Source organism: Lipotes vexillifer, unplaced genomic scaffold (genome assembly GCF_000442215.2).
Source record: "Lipotes vexillifer unplaced genomic scaffold, Lipotes_vexillifer_v1.1 scaffold668, whole genome shotgun sequence".
Lineage (NCBI taxonomy): Eukaryota > Metazoa > Chordata > Mammalia > Artiodactyla > Lipotidae > Lipotes > Lipotes vexillifer.
Window position 1 is genome coordinate 5,668,210 of NW_006785319.1, and position 20,811 is coordinate 5,689,020.

At 44.3% G+C, this 20,811-nt stretch overlaps 1 protein-coding gene across 5 annotated transcripts in view; it reads left to right on the forward strand.

Annotated features, from left to right (window-relative positions):
- Nucleotides 1–20,811, forward strand: part of SPOCK3 (SPARC (osteonectin), cwcv and kazal like domains proteoglycan 3) — a 445,886-nt gene that overhangs the window by 253,600 nt on the left and 171,475 nt on the right. For all 5 annotated transcript variants that reach the window (XM_007457383.1, XM_007457379.1, XM_007457380.1 and 2 more), the window contains one exon: nt 20,222–20,336. In XM_007457383.1, the coding sequence (XP_007457445.1) occupies nt 20,222–20,336 (115 nt within the window). The remainder of the gene's footprint in view (nt 1–20,221; nt 20,337–20,811) is intronic.

The window sequence follows — 20,811 nt, forward strand, 5'->3', positions numbered from 1 at the left end:
TCAGTGCAAGGGGGAAGGAACCCACCTCATATTCTCACATCCCACAGCTCACGATGTGGAACGCATTATGTTGATTAATTAACTCACAACAAAGGATGCAGATTCTAGTATTCAGCGTGGTAGCTGGAGTTCCTTGGGAAGCAAATTTGACTCCTAAGTTGACCTGATGGACGTTGATGATCGAGCAGGTTGAGTCAAGAGAGAGACTGAGGTCATTCCCTGCATCCCCCTCGGGGAGCCCTGTGTCTTTTTCAGCCTCAGGAATGTACCTGCTGTGGGCCCTGGTGTGTCAGCACCGGGGAGGGGGTCATCCTCCCTGGAGAGGGCCAGCATTAGGCCACCACCTGCCTCTCTAGGACCCTCTTGACGTGATCCGTTCTCTGACAGTGTACTGTCACAGGGCACAGAGGTACGATCACAAGAGGTTTCTACCTGTTGAGACCACGTGGGAGTCGTTGTTTGATGATTTTAGGGAAACACAGTCTCCCACTCAGGACTAAATACTCCTGCCATAAGTAGACTAATTCACGTGGATTCACAATTCCTCGGGGTTTCCCACTGTTGTGAAGCCCCAGCTTACGATCCTATGCCCTCAGTGATATTGTCAATAGAATTCTTTTAAATAATCCATCCTTGAATTATTAATTTAACATTTCTTTGGATATGTCTAGCTTTCAATGCGTGCCTTGTTTATATAGAAAGACATAAAAAGAACATGGTTCAAATGAATATGAGTTTTTAGTCACCCCAAACTTCAATCCTCATTTCTGTTGATTCTCATTTAAGTTGGTGATTTTTCCGCTTTTGATCACCAATTCTAGTCTTAAGTGTCTACACTGACAGCACGCTGAACTGTATAATATAATGCAAACTATATAGTGATCTCAGCCCAGGAGGAACCCAGACTAAACTCTTCTTGCTAACACTTTTTAGAAATTCATGGGATTTATATTCACATTAAGGCCTCAACCTTTCTTCAGTGAGACAGGCATTGCCCTAGGCTCTTTAGGCATCGCGAACAAAGACTGCAGAGGCCAGTGCGGTCTGCAGAAGCTTATCTTGTCATATGAACAAGATAATAAATAAGGCAGGTGCAGGAGTCACGAGACCCTTCTTCTGGCTCTTGCCTCACTCAGCTTTGTCAGTAGACCAGGCAAACCCTGACAGGGCAGATTTAAACAGCTTTTGGGGGCTGGTGGGCATTTGCACTCAGAGTAAAGGTAGAGCTCCAAATCCCAAGCTCGGCGCAATCCGGGAAGCTCCTTGCTTGGAGCTGAGTGATCCTGATGTGATGACGACTGACCAGAGCCAGGCCATCTGGTCCAGAGTGAGGGACCCTACATCCCGGTCTTCTTACCATCCCTCTGTATTCTGGACACCCTGCATTGACGTACAGGGTTTTCGTTTCGGTTCGGTTTTGTTTTACTCCTGCAAACCACATTCCTATATGTTCTATTTTAGACCCACGATATTTTCTCATTACTTTCAGCTCAGTTTATCGAGATGAAGTTATAAGTTTGATTTCGCTGTACAACATAATTGAGAGGTCGTTACAGAGCACAGTAGGTCCAGGCGCTGGGGCTGAGGTGAGGAAGACAGTTATCAGAAGGTCTCCAAAGGAAAGTTTAGTCAAAGGTCATAACAAGGATTTACTCTTGGAAAGTGCCCCTCATTACACAAAGGAACCGATTTTGAATAATTATTTTATTAGCCTCCAAGCTCTGACTGTGTCAGCTTGTGTAGCAGTCCTCAGAGGAGTGTCTTTAAAATGTTTACAGAAAAGACAAAGGCACAGATGAATAACTGTGAAAACATAGATTTACTTAGAGAAATATTGGGACTCGTGATTTTCATAAAAAGTGTTTTTGCAATGTTATCTAATGTTTTTCATGTTAAGAAAAGTGATGGACTGTTTTGGAAGTCTACTTAATCATTCTTTTCAGAAGAACCCATGTTTTCTGAGTTCTTCCGAATTCAGCAGTGGCAGAAAAATCGAAATATAAGTCTGTTCAAGGCTGTTTGAGAGGTAATCATTCCTGAAATTGACACAAAAGATGAAGGTCTCTGTTTCTTCCTTCAGGCAAAGTCTATTTGCATTGTTCTGCCCGGCTTCAGTGAAACCAGGAATTGTTCTCCAGTGTAGCATCTATGTTAGAACTAAGGCATGTTTGTGACTGACTTGTGTAGATTGTACGCTACATCTGCTGAGCAGGAAGTCAGCAAATAGGGCTTCCCTGGTGGCGCAGTGGTTGAGAGTCCGCCTACCAATGCGGCGGACGTGGGTTCGTGCCCCGGTCCGGGAGGATCCCACATGCCGCGGAGCGGCTGGGCCCGTGAGCCATGGCCGCTGAGCCTGCGCGTCCGGAGCCTGTGCTCCGCAGCGGGAGAGGCCACAGCAGTGAGAGGCCCGCGTACCGCAAAAAAAAAGAAAGACAGAAAGAAAGAAAGTCAGCAAATAATGCTGATGTTCTAGAGCTCAGCCGGGTGTCTGTAACATGAACTCCCCAGGCACAACATGCTGGGTGGTTTTTGATACTTAAAAAAAGAGACAGAAAGAAAGAAAGTCAGCAAATAATGCTGATGTTCTAGAGCTCAGCCGGGTGTCTGTAACATGAACTCCCCAGGCACAACATGCTGGGTGGTTTTTGATACTTTTCTCTGATTTTTAGTCATGCAGTGCTTGGGAGCTGAACTATTGCAATAAATACCGGTCAGTATAGGAAACTGCGTGTGTGTGTGTGTTGAGGAAAGGCAAGTAAATAGAAAGCTTCTCCATCTTATTCTGCAGTTCCCGACACCAGCTGCAGAGTTGCTACTTAAATTGGTTTGGGACAAGGCCCTGGGAATCTAAATTTTAAAAGCTCCCCAAGTGATTTTTATGTGTAGGCATGGTTGAGAACCACTGTTGCATCTCTTCAATCTATTGCCTTTGAATTCTTAGATATAACAGTTGTTGTTCTTGTATTTAATAAAGGAGAACAGTAACATTAGCACTGAAGTGGAAGCATTTACTTTTCGTTGTAATTTGAGAAAATTCCATTTTAAGTTTCCACGTTTTCCTATTAGCATTTGGTATTTACGTGTCCTGCCTTCCTTCCCCTGAACACTTTGAGCTAATTTTATTTTGAAAGATCGACAGTCAGAAATAGGTGTGCACTGTCTCTCTTTGAACTGCTTTTCAACTTGGCTTGGCTTTTGGCTCATGGCTTGGGATGCTGTATTTTTGAGGGTTAAGGCTTTAATCTCTCGGTACCCCAAACACCAGCATCTCCTTCCCCAGGACTTGGCTTCATGGATTATTTTATGCTTCTCCGTAGCCTTAACAAAGATGTAGGCTTGCTTCCCCGGCCTGTTCAAGACTCTTGAGTTATATATATGTTGAATGAGTTTAGGACAGTGTTCACTAGTTTCTGCATTGATATATTGATTTATGTTTGAAATTATAATCTTACTTTTGTGTGAGTAACTGTGTGTTAAAATGGTCTTTCACCAAACTCCATAGATATTATAGAGGTTTTGTAATTTTATTAATTTCTTTAAGTATGTTTAATGTAGCTCCTTAGGAAAATGAAAAGTTGGGAAACGTATATGTTGTCACACACTTATCTTTGGAGTAGCGACCATCAGTAAAATCTGAATCTACATTTTGACCCGTGGTCTTTACCGCTTGTTTCGCACTCTGCCTTGCCAGTTGCTCCATGACACACTGGCCACACTTTGCCACGGCTTCACCAAGACTGGCAACATTTACCAGCAACTCAGAAAATGCCAAATTCAGTGATTATTCCAAAGCTCTTTCCTTATTAGGTGGAATTGAAGCAGTGGGCAGTGTTATGAGTCCCTTATCATCTTCTGCTTCTTTTTGTTCTCAAATCCCCGATGGTCCTAGACTGTGCAGCGACCACCTTTGGACAGAGGCTTAGCGAGGACCTGGGTGCCTTGCCCCAGGGCACGGAAGTTCGGCCACGCTGCTGTGACAGCTGGACACTGAGTTCTGAGGGGCTTCCCAGTGCTCGGATCAGTGCCTCCCAGGGCGGATGCCAGGGCTCAGCTATGGGGACCAGCCCTATGCCTGCCTCTCGTCTGACATCTGCTGTAACCTGTGCATTGATCTTGCAGTGCGGTGGCCCATAACCTTTTCACTACATTGAACTTCACAGTCTCATATAGATACGTGTGTCTACACTGATCAAGAATTTATTTAGCTCTTTTGGGGGGCAGATACTGTAAACGCTTTGGGTATATTAACTCATGGTTGTCCCTTTTATAGATGCACTGATGCACAGAAGTGAAGTAATTTGCCCAATGTCTCAGTGAAGTCCAGTGTCCATTGTCTAAATCGAAATCATTTTGCTTTTGCTTTTTTTTTTTTTTTTTTTTTTTGGCTGTGTTGTGTCTTTGTTGCTGCGCATGGGCTTTCTCTAGTTGCGGCGAGCGGGGGGTACCCTTCCTTGTGGTGGGGGGGGTTCTCATTGCAGTGGCTTCTCTCGTTATGGAGCATGGGCTCTAGGCGCACAGGCTTCAGTACTTGCGGTGCGCGGGCTCAGTAGTTGTGGCTCGTGGGCTCTAGAGTGCAGGCTCAGTAGTTGTGGCACATGGGCTTAGTTGCTCCGCGGCATGTGGGATCTTCCCAGACCAGGGCTTGAACCCGTGTCCCCTGCATTGGCAGGCGGATTCTTAACCATTGCATTGCCAGGGAAGTCCCTACTTTTTTTTTTTTTTTAAATAGGAATTTGGAGCAGAAAAAACAGTTTAAAAAATTAAGTGCCCTTCATCTTTTTCTAGTTACTACACATAATAAATGTGATAACTTTTTATTTGAATCACTAAGTAAAGATGGCAATATATGCCTTTTAAGTTTATAGTTGCTTGTTTCTCACTGGTTTGAAGCCTGTGGTTTCAGAGCCATATTTCAGAATTATATTTTTAGAGATTTTTGCATGATACAGAAGCCTAAATCATCAGTTTTCTATGGTTATAACTTCTTGTAGAAGGCAATCTTCGGTGTTTTCTTAGGAGACTGAAAGTTTTAAATCTTAGGTTTGTGTGTACATGGTGATTGGTCTTTTGTGTTTGGTAAGAGGCAGGGGGTGAATATCACTTCTTCAGTGTAGCCAGTTGTGGGAACATCCATCTGTAGTTCTTGCCCCATCAGATTGCCTAGGTTTCTTTGTCAAAAATGAAGTGGTCCTGAAAGTGTGAGTCTCTCTGTGTTTTGTTTTTTTGTTTGTTTTTTTTTGCGGTACGCGGGCCTCTCACCGCTGTGGCCTCTCCCGCTGCGGAGCACAGGCTCCGGACGCGCAGGCTCAGCGGCCATGGCTCACGGGCCCAGCTGCTCCACGGCATGTGGGATCTTCCCGGACCCGGGCACGAACACGTGTCCCCTGCATCGGCAGGCGGACTCTCAACCACTGTGCCACCAGGGAAGCCCTCTGTGTCTGTTTTGTCTCGGGGAATTATTCATCTGCCCCCAGGATGTGCCGCACAACCTGTTTGCCTGTATCTTTATGTTAAGTTTTGAATTCAAGTGCTGCAAGTCTGACTTGATTCCACCTTTTCAGTGCTGCTTCAGCACTTGCCCTTTGCATTTCCATATGAATTTTAGGATCAGTCTGTCAATTTCTACAAAAAAACAGCTTGAATCATCATTAAGGTTTTGTCAAATCTGTAGATAAATTTGAGGAGATGGATAAGAATCTTCAAATCCACACACTAGGTATATCTCTTCATTTTGTTAGTTAAAGTTAATAAAAGTTTTGTAGTTTCTGGTATAGGGACCTGTAATATTTTTTGTTAAATGTATTGCTAACTTATTTTTATTAATGCTACTGTAAATTTAGTTGTGACGTTTATTTACTAGTATATTGTCATTTAACTAATCTTTCTATACTGGCCCTGTTTATTGACACCTTGCTAAATTCACTTATTTCTAGCAGTGTTTTGTTGTGGCTGTCTCGGGATTTTCTACGCATATAATCATCCTCTTTGAATAGACACAGATTTATTTCTTCCTTTCCTTCTTTTTATGCATTTTTTTCTTTTTTTTTGCCTTATTGTTCTGGTTAAGGCTTTCAGTACAATGTTCAGTGTACCTCTTTGCCTTAATCCAAATTTAGGAGAAAGTTTTCAGTATTTTACCATTAGGTATGAAGTTACATACAGGTTTTGTATATGCTAATCAGGTTCTTTGCAGCCCTCATAGAATAGAGCATGCAGGGTTAGTGTCTATATTTTGTGTTATTATCTATTAAAAATGAGAGAACAACACATATGTTCACTGGTGGAATCTCTGTGCTTTCTTAGATAATATAATTTTTGCCTTTTCAATGAAAGAAACTTGTATTTTGTAAATATTCCACAGGGTTTGCATTTCTAAGGAGACAGTTTTCTAAAAATCTTTACATATGTATAGCATGCTTGAATAAACATATTCTCTAAGGGAAGTGTTATAACAGTAGTCGTTGGCATGTAGTAGCTGTCGCTGTGAAAGTCATATAGGCAGGAATTCCTAAAATAATTCAGCAACGATGTCAAGTAATGGTCTAAATATTTTGTGTGCTAACCTAATATTTAAAACAACCCTAGAAGACAGATTCTCTAGTGGTCCACAATCATTAGATAAGGGAAAGGAGACACAGAGCAGCCATGAAGCTGGAAAGTAACGACGCCAGGATCGAGGTCAGCTTCAGGCACACGGTGGCCACTGTGCTGTTCTGGGCGTGGACAGGCCAGCGAGCTCCTGATTGATGCACTTATCAGGCCTGGGTTTTACCCTAGTGATGTCCTTTGTAACCTCAATTATTTGTCACTTTCTCAAGAAGCAAGAATCATGATAGGCAATAGGAGAGATTTAGAGAAGCCATGTATATTCCAGCTCTTTAAAAACTCAGGTTATAGCAAGATAAAGAGGCACCCATGTGTGAAGTTAACTGAGGTATTCTTACCCTGCTGGTAGAAGGCGTTCCCGCTGAGATATACCATGAGTTTCTAGCAAGTTCAGGGCCAGCGTGCTGGCAGCACCTTTGGAAAAGCGGTGTCTGCATCTCTTTTGTCTAAATCACAACTCGTGCCAGCAGAGAAAAGATTCTCAGAAGGCTGATACTTAGTGCCTGCCTAGTGTGTGTTGATGACTGCTCTGAGTTACTATATTAATGCACGTATTCATTAATGTAATGTGATAATTTTCATATGAATTATTTCTCAGACAACAGTAGGAGACAAAAAAACACTAATATTTTAAAGATAAGGAATCTGAAGCACAAAGATATTAAATATATTCATAAGGTCACAGGGCTGGTAAACAGCAAGGCTAATAATGTGGCTACAAATAAAAGTACGAAAGATATGAAATAATAATATGTAATAGGGCTTCCCTGGTGGTGCAGTGGTTGAGAGTCCGCCTGCCGATGCAGGGGACACAGGTTCGTGCCCCGGTCCGGGAAGATCCCACGTGCCGCGGAGCGGCTGGGCCCGTGAGCCGTGGCCACTGAATCTGCGCGTCCGGAGCCTGTGCTCCGCAACGGGAGAGGCCACAACAGTGAGAGGCCCGCGTACCGCAAAAAATAATAATAATATGTAATAAATCAGTGTAACGTAGTATGGTATGCATTTATGCATATTAATGATTTATTAATAGCAATGTGGATAACATTATTATAGGAATGTGATGTTAATACAGTGAGAAATTATTTTTCTCGGCAAAGAAAAGCCAAATGTGTCCTGTATAGTATCTACTTATATGTGTGTAGATTTATAATCATGTAAATTATGGAATAAACACAGTAGTGTGTGGCTGTAATACCCTTCCAGTGAACGCATGGGCAAATTATAGATTTCCTGCCATCTTTCTGTGATCACTGTGTGTTTCAATGTCTGTTATCTCGCTCCACCTCAATGCTCTCCACCAAGGAAATTGGTCCAGTTCTGTGAACGGACAAGTTAAGGATGCTATGGCTTCTGAAACAAGCCAATTAAACAAAAGCCAGCTGAAACTAGGAGGTAATTAAACTCTAATATAGAAACTGGGGGGGCAAAATAGAAACAATACCATTATTGGGTAATAATACCATTATTGCGGTACAATATTTATACCTTTGAACCTGTTCTGTCACAGACCTGTGGTTTTGGGTTTCACCACCTCAGAGCAGAGGTCGGGGAAGCCTCAGGATGATAAATAGAATTTAAGGGATTCTGTGTACTCAGTACCCCTGACACTTGAAAATCCCAACATAAGTTCTCTCTGTAGAAAAGTACCAGAAATCCAGATTCCTAAGGATTCTCCTGATGGTATTCTGCCAACTCTTTGCTCACATACCAATAAGTCTTATAAGTACAAGAAACACACTAATATAAATAAAACAACAAACTAAATGACAAAAGCCAACAGGTAAGGAGGGAACAATGTAAGAACAAAACCAGACAGGTTTCAACACTTAAATATCAAAATTATCAGATAAATAATTAGGTAAAACAGAACATGCAATCACTATATGAAACGTTTTTAACGTGTAAAATGATTACAGACTTAAAGTGGTATTGAAGGATACAGGAAGACCAACATAATTTCAGAAAATATTAGATTTGCAAAATAACCAAATATGACCTATTCAATTAAAAATATATTTAGGGGCTTCCCTGGTGGCGCAGTGGTTGAGAGTCCGCCTGCCGATGCAGGGGACGCGGGGTCGTGCCCCGGTCCGGGAGGATCCCACATGCCGTGAAGCGGCTGGGCCTGTGAGCCCCGGCCACTGGGCCTGCGCGTCCGGAGCCTGCGCTCCACGGCGGGAGAGGCCACAGCGGGGAGAGGGCCCCCGACCCCCAAAAAAAAAAAAAAAAAAAAAAAAAAAAAAAAAAAAAAAAAAAAAAAAAAAAAAAATTTAAAAATTAAACAGATGGATTAGACATTAAATGAAGAGGATTAATGAACTATAATGTGTATATGCATGTGATAATATACATATAAAAAACAGAAAATATGTGTAACAAAAATAATAAGTATATAAACATGTCTATGTGTATATATTTGTGTATTTATATATTTCCGAAAAATGACTGACATATTTCAGAAAATATTTCAGAAAAAGTATCCAAAAAGGGTAATAGGGGATAGAGACCAGAATGAGAAGGTATAAGTAAATTTAATCTGAGATACAGAAAGAGAAGCCAGAAATAATAAGGTGGAGAAAATGTTAAAAGAGATATTGAAATTTTTTCCAGAAATGTTGAAAGGCATGAATCTACAAATACAAGAAGTACAATGTGCCAGGTGAGAAAAGTAAGAAGAAATGATTGATTATCAAAATAAAATCCAGCCAGATTAAAAAGCCATATTACTTGCCAAAAATATTATACCATTACACAAACAAAGATGATCTCAACAAGATTAATGGAATTCATAAAACAGTGGAAAAGCACACTTACGACACTGAAAGCTAAAGATAATTAAAAGCAGATACTTCAGGAGAAAGTCTCTTCCAAGACTGCTACACGAACATCCTCGTACATAAAAAACTGTCTGTGCCTCTGACGGGAAGATATGCAGAACTATGTGTGACCTAGCAGAACTGCCTCTTATCATATCCACCCTCATTCCCTATCTTCTTGGCCAGAGACTTCTCCTGTAAGTACCTTGCTCCATCAGCCACTGCATCCATACGATCAACAGTGCAGGGGCCAATCCCAGTCAGTTTGTCTCAGGCAGCATTTAATGAATGCTGACACCCAGGGTGATCCGAGCAGAAGGGGAGACCAGCCTGTTTGCAGTGTTGACACCTCCCCTATCCAGGGTCTCGGGCCCCACCTCTCCACACACCCCGTAAACCCCCAAGGTCTGCCTTGGAAATGCAAGTGGCTTTTGCCTCAAGTGTCCGTCTTCGTCTCACCACTTGGCCTGAGGATTTAACCCAGGGACAGCAGGATGCATTAGTGACTGCGTAGACCTCACTTGGCCGAGGAGGATTTTAGGACAATGATGTCATCCAGTGGTCAGTTTTGAAGCTGAAGTGAATCCCTTCCAGGAGCAACATGGTGTCATTGATCACCTCACTTAAGATCAGTGACAGTTTTTATATCAGCTTTTCTGATTGGATCCTTCCTGTGAGGGAGAGAACTTCCTGCAAGATGCTCGTAGGGATGAGTCAGGTGTGTCACCTGGAACTGAATGCCCGAGCGTCCCTTCCCTGTGGAGAGAGCTCCTCAGGTATCTGAAGGCTACACCATCTGCTAGGGGCATTTCCTAAAGCAGGTGATGGTCTCAGACCACCCAGCGGGAGCACATCACCATTTTTTTAAGACAGAGGTGAGTTCATGTCTGGTGTCCATCACCAGTAATGTGCAGGGTGTCCTGGAAAGAAAGTGTTGTTCAAACTGCCATGACCTGCAGGCAGGACCTACGTTGTTCAGGGAACATAAGATGACAGGGCATCCCATGCACCCTCCAGCCTGGGTGGGAGAGCTTAGGTGTCCCAACTGAGCTGGAATAATTGACTCTGCTCCTTGTTTTTGGAGTGAAAGCTGGAAAGAAGCCTCTTCCCTGTGTCCTATGTTTTTCCAAAAGACAATCCTGGTGGCATCCATCCACCTCCGAGGATGGCTAAGAATGGGGTCTGGGAAAGGCATCTATCTGGACATGTCGGCAGGTGTTTACACAGGAGTTTCAGGAGCTGGTCCGTGCCTTCCTGTTCCTTGAGGCTGCATGGTTAAGTTAGGAAGGATGGAGAAGGGGGGGTCCAGGGAGGGCAACTCCAGCAGTCAGGTATCTTAATTAAGGCATCTGCAGCACTGGGAGGGCACACAGGGCACCTGCCTTGAGGGGGAGAGACAGGCATTGTTCTGGAAGACGGAGCATCTGTGATGCCTCTCCCTCCACCACTTCCCAGGGCCTGAGGCGTCCCCTCCCCGGGCGTTGGGGTTGTGGCTCTCCCTGCATTACCGTAAAATTAGCCTGCCAGTGACAGCAACTCAGAGGTCCCATTTCTTCCTATCAGCGTCTCAACCTCACCCATAAACATTTCATCTATAAGCGTCCAGCCCAGGAGGGAAGAGGGCACTTTTGTGAAAGTTAGAGAGACCCGTTACATCCCTACCTGTGAACTGCATGGACAAATGTCCAGGACCACCTCCATCCAACAAGGGAATCCAGGGGCTGGAACCAGAATTGAGTTTAATGCCCAAGGTCCCCTGTGGACAGGCCCGTCATGCAGAGGTCCAGCGTCGGACCAGCCTGCAACGTCAATTAGGAAAGAAAGTAAAGATCTTGAAGGTTTAAATAAATCCATATAGTCTCTCTCGTGCTTCCGTTACCCAGGAGCCAGCCGAGCGATTATGTTCCCTTTCTGGAAGCAGTGGAATTGTGACCACAGTGCCTTAGTCAGTGAGACAGGTCCAGTGAGAAACCCTTTTGAGCAGGATTTTGAAGAGACCAGCCATTGCCTACCAAGATCAGTTGCTTGTGGACGGTGAGGGGCAAGGACTGTCCATGCAACACAGTCAGCTGTGCCTGTCAGCCTGTGAATGAGTAGATTTTGTGATAAAAGTTGCCCTGAGGTCAAACGACAAATAGTCCAGTACGTCAAACTCATAACGCAGATATGTCTCAGCACTGCGTCCACGGTCAGCTGGTGCAACTGCAATAGCAACAGTGTCACCTGAAAGCGGGTCAGGAGAGATTAGGCCCCAGAGGGGTCCGTCGGGGATGCGGTGGGGCGTGGACACAGCTTGCTGGGCGGCTTCCGGTCAGCCTGTCAGCTGAGCTGATGAAAGGACCACGTAGAACACCGTCATTCTCCCCGCAAGGCCCTAAGGGAACAGTCCGGGGCCGGGGCTGCTTTTGGGGTGGCGACCTAAGGGGTAACAGCGTTCCTTCCGCGTGGGAGATGCTGACCGTGTGAATCCACCCACGTAGTTTAAGGAGCCGTAATGAACAGGCCACTGAAATTTGTCTGGAGTGGATCGGCCATCCCCTCCGTGCAGAGCGAGGCTTGACTCCCCCTCGCACAGGGCCCCCTGTGGACGCCAAAGATGCCGGGCAGTGCAGGCGTCCGGCGGCTCTGGAGGCAGACGGCGAGGGAGGGGTCAGCGCGAGAGCCTCAGCGGCGGCGCCGGGCCCCCCGGGATCCTCGCGGACCGGGGCACGAACCTGTGTTCCCCGCATCGGCAGGGGGGGGGGCCACGCACCCCCCCCCCCCCGAGGGCACGCCGCTCCGGCTCAGGCAGCGCGGGGCGTGGGCGCCGGCCGGTCCAGAAGGGGCCCCCGAAAGGGCAGCGGGCTTGCCTGCCCTGCCCGGGCCCTGGGCTCATTCCAGCGCCCCCTCCCCAGCAGGCCCGGCACGTCCGTCGCGGCCGCACTTGCACGGCGCCTCCCGGGCCGCAGCTCTCGGCCGGAGGAGGGTGCGTGTGCGTGGCCTGCCGCCTCCTTCGGGACCTGGAAAGCTGGCCTCGTGCTCAGCGGCCCGGCCTTCCGCTCGCGCCCGGCGCTCGGGAGCCGTAAGCAGAGCCCGTGTGGCCGGCTTCGCTCGGTGCCGCGCCTTGCGCCCAGGCCCAGGGGTTCGGGAACCGGGGACAGTGGGTGAGCCTGTCGCCGGCTTTGGCTTGTGACTGGCCTGAGGGCGTTTGCCCCGGGTATCTCCTCGTCTTCTGACCTGGGTTCGGGGCCCGGCGTCCTCTCTGTTCCAGAAAGCGTCTTCGTTGCCGCAACAGCTGTGGAGAACGGTGAGGGTCTGGGATTTTTACCCTGTTTCACGCACGCTGCAGAAGACTCGGGCCTCCTGGGTCACTTGTTCCTCACGACACCAACAGCTCGGTCTTTGTGCTGGCGTCCATTCTCCTTCCCACACAAGTCGCAAGGGCCGTGCGGAGTGACCCGGTTGTATGCTGCACACACACGGGGTTTGTGTCACAGCAGAGGAAACCCTCTGCCGCCTGGGGGGGAGTTAGCTCTGTTTTACTGAGAAGCAAACAAATCTGCCTTCTCTGCAGAGGACACGTCCTCTCTCTCCGGCAAGGGCTCTCGATGTTCAGACACATTTAAGAGATTCCACAAAGCAAAAGGCGCTCAGTGCCTCTGCTCCAAGATGTGTAGAAACATAGGGAGATCCCTGGGGACTCGACTCCCAATACTGCAGAATAGTCGGACAAATTAGATCTTCAGATAAAAGCCGTATAAGATGAAAAGGATTACTGCATAATGATTAATATGTTAATTCACCTGGAAAATCGAAGAATTCCAGTCTTATGTGTGTATAGTTAGTCGCCAGATACATAAAGCAGTTTCTACAGGGAGAAACTGTCACATCTCTTTAACACATCCTGAGATCTCAGCGCTCCTCTCTTAGAAACTGATGGAGCTACAGGAAAGAAAGTTAGGTCCCTCCCTGGGCCTCGCGCTCCGTGGGACCCACTGCACGAGGTGGGTCGAACCGGTACCTCGGTCCCGGAGGGGTGCCTGCCTGTGCCTGAGAGCTTGGGCGTCCAGTGCGGCTGCTCCGGGACCTTCCATGCTGAGGAGAGGACCGTGAGTGGTGCTATGGAATAATTATGAAAGTAGGTCGAGCATGTGACTGGATCCACATTTCTCCTTGTTGAACCAAGTGCTGACAAACGCGGAAAATAGGCCTGAAGGGATCCTGGGCGTTGGATCGGAATCAGAGGGATGAGTGTGAACTCATTTGAGTAGTTTTGTGCACAAGGATGCATGTGAATTGGTCCCAGATGTATGTCCGTGTGAGTATGTGTTCCAGCAGGATGGTAGTTTATTCGTAATGTTGGATGCGGTGTCCGCCTCAGAAAGGCCGTCTAGTTTGCTGCCATTCTGCTTCACCCGACTCTGGCGTTTGTCCTTTTTACATTCACCTTCCCTGTAGTAGCTCGTCCTTCATCCTGTGTTCTGACCACCCCATAGCAGGCCCTCCGCCCTTCCTGGGAAGCAGAGGATCTTCTTTCCCGTCACAGTCTTGGTTGCAGGTACCCTCTTGAGGTCAGTGGACAGAGGGCACCCTTGCTCTGGAGTTATCCCCCTCCCCTTTACTCAAGGGGACACTTGAAACAGCGGGAAAACCAAGTCTTGTGTCCTGGTATCTTTGTGTCAAAGTTGATGTCACCCCCTTCCCCTCTTTCTCTTTCCGTTCATCCCACAGGGCATCTTTGCTATGAGCGCATCAAACTGTATAGGGCAGCTGACCCTTCGGTGCATGTCTTAGCTTTAAGAGTAGTACATACTTTTTAACAGGCGCTTGGTATTTCTTAAGCATGATAAACAAGGAATTTCCTCGGGCTTTCTATTTATTAGAAAACAGTTAAAATGAAAAGTTCAGTATGTAAGCCGCACAGACATTAAAACATGTGCACAAACTATCACACGTCAGTGTTTCCATGTTTGTATTATCGTTGGTGTCTTCTGCTGCCTTGAGATCTTCAGAGGCTTTTCTCTTGTTACTTAAATTTAATCTTCTGTCCTGATTCTTTCATCTCCTTGTATGTTTTTTAAAATACACCTCTTGTTTCCTACTCCCATTCTTTTTTTAAAAATTCACTGTCGGGCTTCCCTGGTGGCGCAGTGGTTGAGAGTCTGCCTGCCGATGCAGGGGACGCGGGTTCGTGCCCTGGTCTGGGAAGATCCCACATGCCATGGAGCGGCTGGGCCCGTGAGCCATGGCCGCTGAGCCTGTGCGTCCGGAGCCTGTGCTCCGCAACAGGAGAGGCCACAACAGTGAGAGGCCTGCGTACCGCAAAAAAAAAAAAGAAAGAAAAAAAAAATTCACTGTCATTTATATCTGTAAAGATAATGTCTCCTCAAATGTCATCCTCATTTTTAGGAGTGCTTGGTGTCACGACCTTCTGTGTTCATCCATTTCTTAAGTATTTTTAACCACTCCTGCACCTCTGGAAAATTCTCAGTTGTTATCTTACAAAGTTCATGTTATATATATGAAGGTAAATAAAGGAAATACAAATCAATAGTCATTTAAAATAATTTTATTAATTTCATGTATGTATTGTATCAGTCATCAAACAATATGCTTTTATAGGTCTTATTTTAATTGAAACTATTACTGATACTTGAAAGAAACTTTCATCTGGAGTAATTTAAGTAAGAATTTTGGTTTAATGATAAAATTCAATGAAACATGTAAGCATGAAATGATGGTAAAAATAAACATACTATCCCTTTGACCCTTAAAATCTTTTAAGTTTATTACCAGATTTTGAAGTCTAGAATAACTGTTTACAACAATGGCCTAACAAAGAGGAAAATCCATACATGAGCTCTGCCTTATGCACAGAAATCACGGACTAGGAGACCCTGACTGGATGGTCCTGCAGCTCCACTAAATGATTCAATGTATGAAAAGCAGGTTTTCTTTATGCATACACTAGCAGCCTTCCCTGAGGTGAGGGTCATTACGCATCCTGACATTGTAGGATTACTCTGGATTAAATTGAGTTGAAGGCAGAATGCAGTGTCGAAACCCCAGGGACAACTGGGAACAAAGACCGAGCAAAGGAAAACCAACCCCAAACCCGTTCTGAGTCCGCACTCCACGCCCACTGTTTTCTCTTTGGCGTGTTCTGATGCTGCCCTGCGGGATGCTGTAAGCTCTGTGTGCCAAACAAGGCAGGTTTCTGCGGTGAGGTGTTTAATTTTGGGAGGAAGAACATCTGTAATACTCATTCCTGTTTGCAGAATTGGAGACATACTGGTCCAGAGACCACACTAGATGTAAGAGAATGTGTGTGGTGAGGTGAGGTTAAGGATGCTCTTCTTGCCTCATTCTCTCCGGCAGTTCTCCTTGTCAGGTGACTGAGTCGCCCGCCGGAGCAGCAGTATTCTCCTGTTCATATCAACAGGACAGGACAAGGCTTGTAAATGTATGAACTCAGGTTGAAGCATCCTTCCTGCCCTCCTGTGACCTCGCCTTGGTCTGCCCACATTCCGCTGGTCCTTTCCGAAGCCCGGTCACAAGATGCTGACTGGAGGCCTGGTGGAGGGCAAGCCAAGTGTCTGGAAGAAGGGGACTGACGTGGCTGTCGGGGAGCCCCGGAGACTGCTCGGGTGCAGGACCCTCATGTCTGTGCCCACACCTGCCGTGAGCCCCCAGGGCACCTGCCCCCACCCCCCAGGTCCAGTTACGAATGTGGGAGGGCGACAGGTCACCTGAGTCCCCATGTGAGGGTGTGTGATGGAACATTCTGTAGTGGAAAGAGAAGTAAGGTGCCCGAATCAGCAGGGTCTTGCTCCTTAACGATACGTAGGGTGTTACCCCCTCCTAGGCTGCCTTGGGCTGGGCTGGGCCACACAGAGCAGGGACCAGGAAACCCAGGTGGAGGCTGTACTCGGGAAGGGGGCACCATGCTGACGTGAGGAAAGCCACCTGTGAAAGTGCAGGTAAAACGGAGGCTAAAAAGTGATGCGTAGCATCCCGTGTTCCTCAGTTTATTTTCACTTGAAGAAATGTGTTTATCACTACAATACCACATAGAACGTGGTTGCTGTTTTACCTACTGCTAATCACATTCTTGTTCTATATTAGAAACACTATAAAAGAGTGCTTGAATCCCATTTGAGCCATGTATTGATATTTCTGATCAGATGCAGAAGCTAAGTTTGACTTGTAAAACTTATTTTTAAAAGTATGCCTGTCTTACTCAATGATCAAAACAGTAATGCATCAGATCGCAGAGCTTCACACTCAGGGATGCCTCATGAACGTTGCTGTTGATAAACTGTATGTTGTTGTCTTAGCTGCTTTGTATTTTCTGGGTTTTCTGGGAAATTAAAGTACTTGTAGGGCTTGCCTGATGGCGCAGTGGTTAAGAATCCACCTGCCAATGCAAGGGGCACAGGTTCAAGCTCTGGTCTGAGAAGATCCCACATGCTGCAGAGCAGCTAAGTCTGTGCACCGCAACTACTGAGCCTGTGCTCTAGAGCCCACGTGCCACAACTACTGAGCCCACGTGCCACAACTACTGAAGCCCACGCGCCGCACCTACTGAAGCCCACGCGCCTAGAGCCCGTGCTCCGCAACAAGAGAAGCCTCCGCAACGAGAAGCCTGTGCACCACAACAAAGAGCTGAGCCCACACAACTACTGAAGCCCACGCGCCGCACCTACTGAAGCCCACGCGCCTAGAGCCCGTGCTCCGCAACAAGAGAAGCCTCCGCAACGAGAAGCCTGTGCACCACAACAAAGAGTAGCCCCTGCTCGCCGTAACTAGAGAAAAGCCCACACACAGCAACAAAGACCCAATACAGCCGAACGTAAATAAATAAAATAAATAAATTTACTAAAAATAAAATTTAAAAAATAAAGTACTTGCAGCTGGTAGTTTGTTTATACCATTGTTTTTATTTTGTATGTGTTACTTTAGTGAATGCTCAAGAAAAAACACCCTAAGGAAGTGTGGATGAGGCCTTGAGAGTTTAGTTAATCCGTCTGATGTCTTTTGGGAGACCAGCACCCCTAACAGGGCTCCTCAGTTTCGGCTGTACTGACATGCGAGACCAGGTAGCACTTTAATCTGGAGGGGCTGACCAGTGTGCTGCGAGGTGTTCAGTAGCGATTCTGGCCTCTAGCTAGTAATTCAGCAGTATCCACCCCGCTCCCCGCCCCATGGTCACGACCAAAACTGTCCCCAGATGTTCCCAGGGAGCAGAGTCAGCCCCTGGCCAAGAACCTCTGGTCTAAGCCATGTCCCTGACCATGGGGGTTACGTCATCTTGCAAACCTTACCAGTGGCCAATCCCAGGGTCTCCTGGCCGGAGTCCTTTTCTGCGGGTGGAAAGATCACATCATCTTCTTTGATCCTGTTTTTAAACAAATACTTATTTTCCCTGACAGTTGTCAGTTTTGACATTAGAAAAACCATCCTGCAGGCTGAGTCCTCAGAATCACTGGTAACTCAAGTGTTCTCAAGACTAAAGGTCTTAGGTAATCAGGAATGCATTAATCATGTCTTTCTCTACAGTATTTGCATTTTGGGGTAATTACAGACTAATGAGCATGCCTTCTTTGTGATATTTTAGTTCACCTATACTGTTATAAATATTTCAGCTTTGTGATAATTAAGTAAATTGAGTATTATTAATTAGAAATGCAATCAGTAGGTGTAGCTAAAAAATATTTTTAAATAGTACTTTTAATATCTTTATATGAAGAAAATTCTTCATGAAGATCTTTTCAAAATCAATTCATGAGTTAAAGAACTAAATGGTTTTCTGATGACAGGACGCTAGATTCATATAACTATACACATAGGGTGTATTTGTTAGACATCTGATTCTGCTGCTTTTTACAGACATGCATACAGAAAAGAAGTGTTCCACAGAATCATTCTGAAAGAGAAATTGTTTCATTTACGAAGTAATTCTGTATAAAGAATTCTTTACAAAGCTACAACTTCATCATATCATGCAAGTTTTAAAGACAGCTGTGAAATTTTTAAATTGTAACAGCCAAGAAAATTAGCTAAGAGGTCAAACGTTTTTGATGAAAATTAGATCAGCTTTTTATAAAGATGGTGCTATTTTTGTTGTTTATTCAGGTATATTTCAGACATTCCTTTTTTATTAAAAACATCACTGCTAAAGTAAACTACATTTAAAATGTAAATGAGTATGGTGTAACATCTTTGAAAGGACCTAACATTTTCACAATTCCACATCAGCTGTAATTAATATTGACTTTTGGCTTTGTCTCTTCATACGCCACTTACAACTGCTCTTGAACTTTTCTTAAATTGTGTCATTATCTTATGACCAATCCAGGCTTCTGAAATATTAAATTAAAAGTAGTTACAGTAAATGATTTTAAATTTGAAGTCTCAAGGTTTCATATAAATTGTCTTTTATTAAAAAATTCATAATCTCTTTATTTCTACATTTGATTACTATTGGGCATTTTAAATTACATTTAAAATTCATTGAGATTTTATGTGACAAGGTCATTTTTCTTGGATTCTTGAAAGATTGAATAATGAAAAATAATGATACCTTTGAAAGAGTTTATTCCTCCAAAAAGGCCCACTAAGCCACTACAAAGATATTTCAAATATAATAATTTTTTATCTTTTGTAACAGGCCTAGTTAAGAATTTTGCCTGTCCATTAGAGAGTTATTCAGCAAGGAAAAAAATGTTACATATATGTGAATAATCTGGTTAGTCATTGGGTATATTCCATGCTTCCTGATATCAGCTGAAGCTGAATTAAATTAGTCACTGGTACATTTGTCGGTTGGAGCCAGAAAGTCTGCCCTATTTAATTTTAAAATCATTTGCACTGAGTAAATTATGGACACAGCCAGGAAAGAAATCATATTACTTCAGAATTAGCAAGATCTGTATTTTTTAGAGGCGGAAGATAATTATTGCCTCTTAAATGATGGAGTAGGTTTGCAGATTTTTAAATCATGTCAAATATATAGTTATAAAATATTAAGAATTATTTAAATTACTCAGGCTTAAATCCTATAAAGAGCAATGTTTACAAAGAAAATTAAAACAAAAGTAAACTAAAAAAAATGTCCTAATGTGCCATAACAATGTGGATCGTTTGCCTTTAATTTCATTCAGCTTTTATTCACATTTGCTGAGAGCCTGATTCATGGTAGCTACTACCATTTGATTCTTAAAATTCTGTGGATTAGATTTTTTACTGAAGTGTAGTTGATTTACAATGTTGTGTTAGTTTCAGGTGTACAGCAAAGTGTATCAGTTATACATATGTGTATTCTTTTTCAGATTCTGTTCCCATAGAGGTTATTATACAATATTGAGTAGAGTTCCCTGTGCTGTACAGTAGGCCCTTGTGGATTATCTATTTTATATAAAGTAGTGTGTATATGTCAATCCCAAACTCCTAATTTATCCCTCCCCTGCCTTTCCCCTGTGATAACCACAAGTTTGTTTTTTAAGTCTGTGGCTCTATTTCTGTTTTGTAAATAAGTTCATTTGTATCACTCTTTTAGATTCCACTAGATTAGATATTATCTTCCCCATTATTCATATGAGGACTTGAGGCTGAGAACGTTTCAGAAGCTGGCCCAGACACCGCACTGGGAGTGGCATCACAGGATGTGGATTCAGGTGTAACGCGTTCTGCTCTGTCCCATTCACCTCTCTGTCTATAGCGGGTGTCATAGAACTGCAGGTGCCCTGTTGTCATGTTTTTGACTTCCAGTTGATATAACTAAATGTACTTGAATTACTATTTTTTCTCTTTTTATACAGTGCAAACTAGAATACCAGGCATGCATCTTAGGAAAACAGATCTCAGTCAAGTGTGAAGGGCGATGCCCGTGTCCTTCAGGTACGACCACGGGCTCAAGCAGGAATATGAAGAGAGGTAGGTGATGAAAGTTTATTTATACTTTTACATTTGTTTTCTCTATTAAAATATTTTGCAGTGAATGTTAAGTCATTGAATACACAATTAAATTTACTTCTATACATATACTGAACTTTTATAATTATACTGTAAGTGAATTTTTTTTTTCCTTTAGCCTCAATTATTATAGCAAGTAATGTCTTTCTGTTGATTTCTGTTATTTCAGTAGTTAACAGCTGGATGATTACTTCTTCATATAAGAAAACTAGAGTGATGCCTCTTGTGAATTATTCTGCCTAAAATGTGTGTTTTACATCTCTCTTTTAATTTGGAGCCAACAACTGATCAGTAGTAACATAGTAAGTGATAAATTAGTTTGGTCAAAGTGAAACTGGTAAATCAATTAATACTAACCTTTTAAAATAAAGGTGTCTACCCCGTGTAGAGCGTGTGTATGTATATGTGTGCCTGTGTGTATATAGAATTTCCTGCT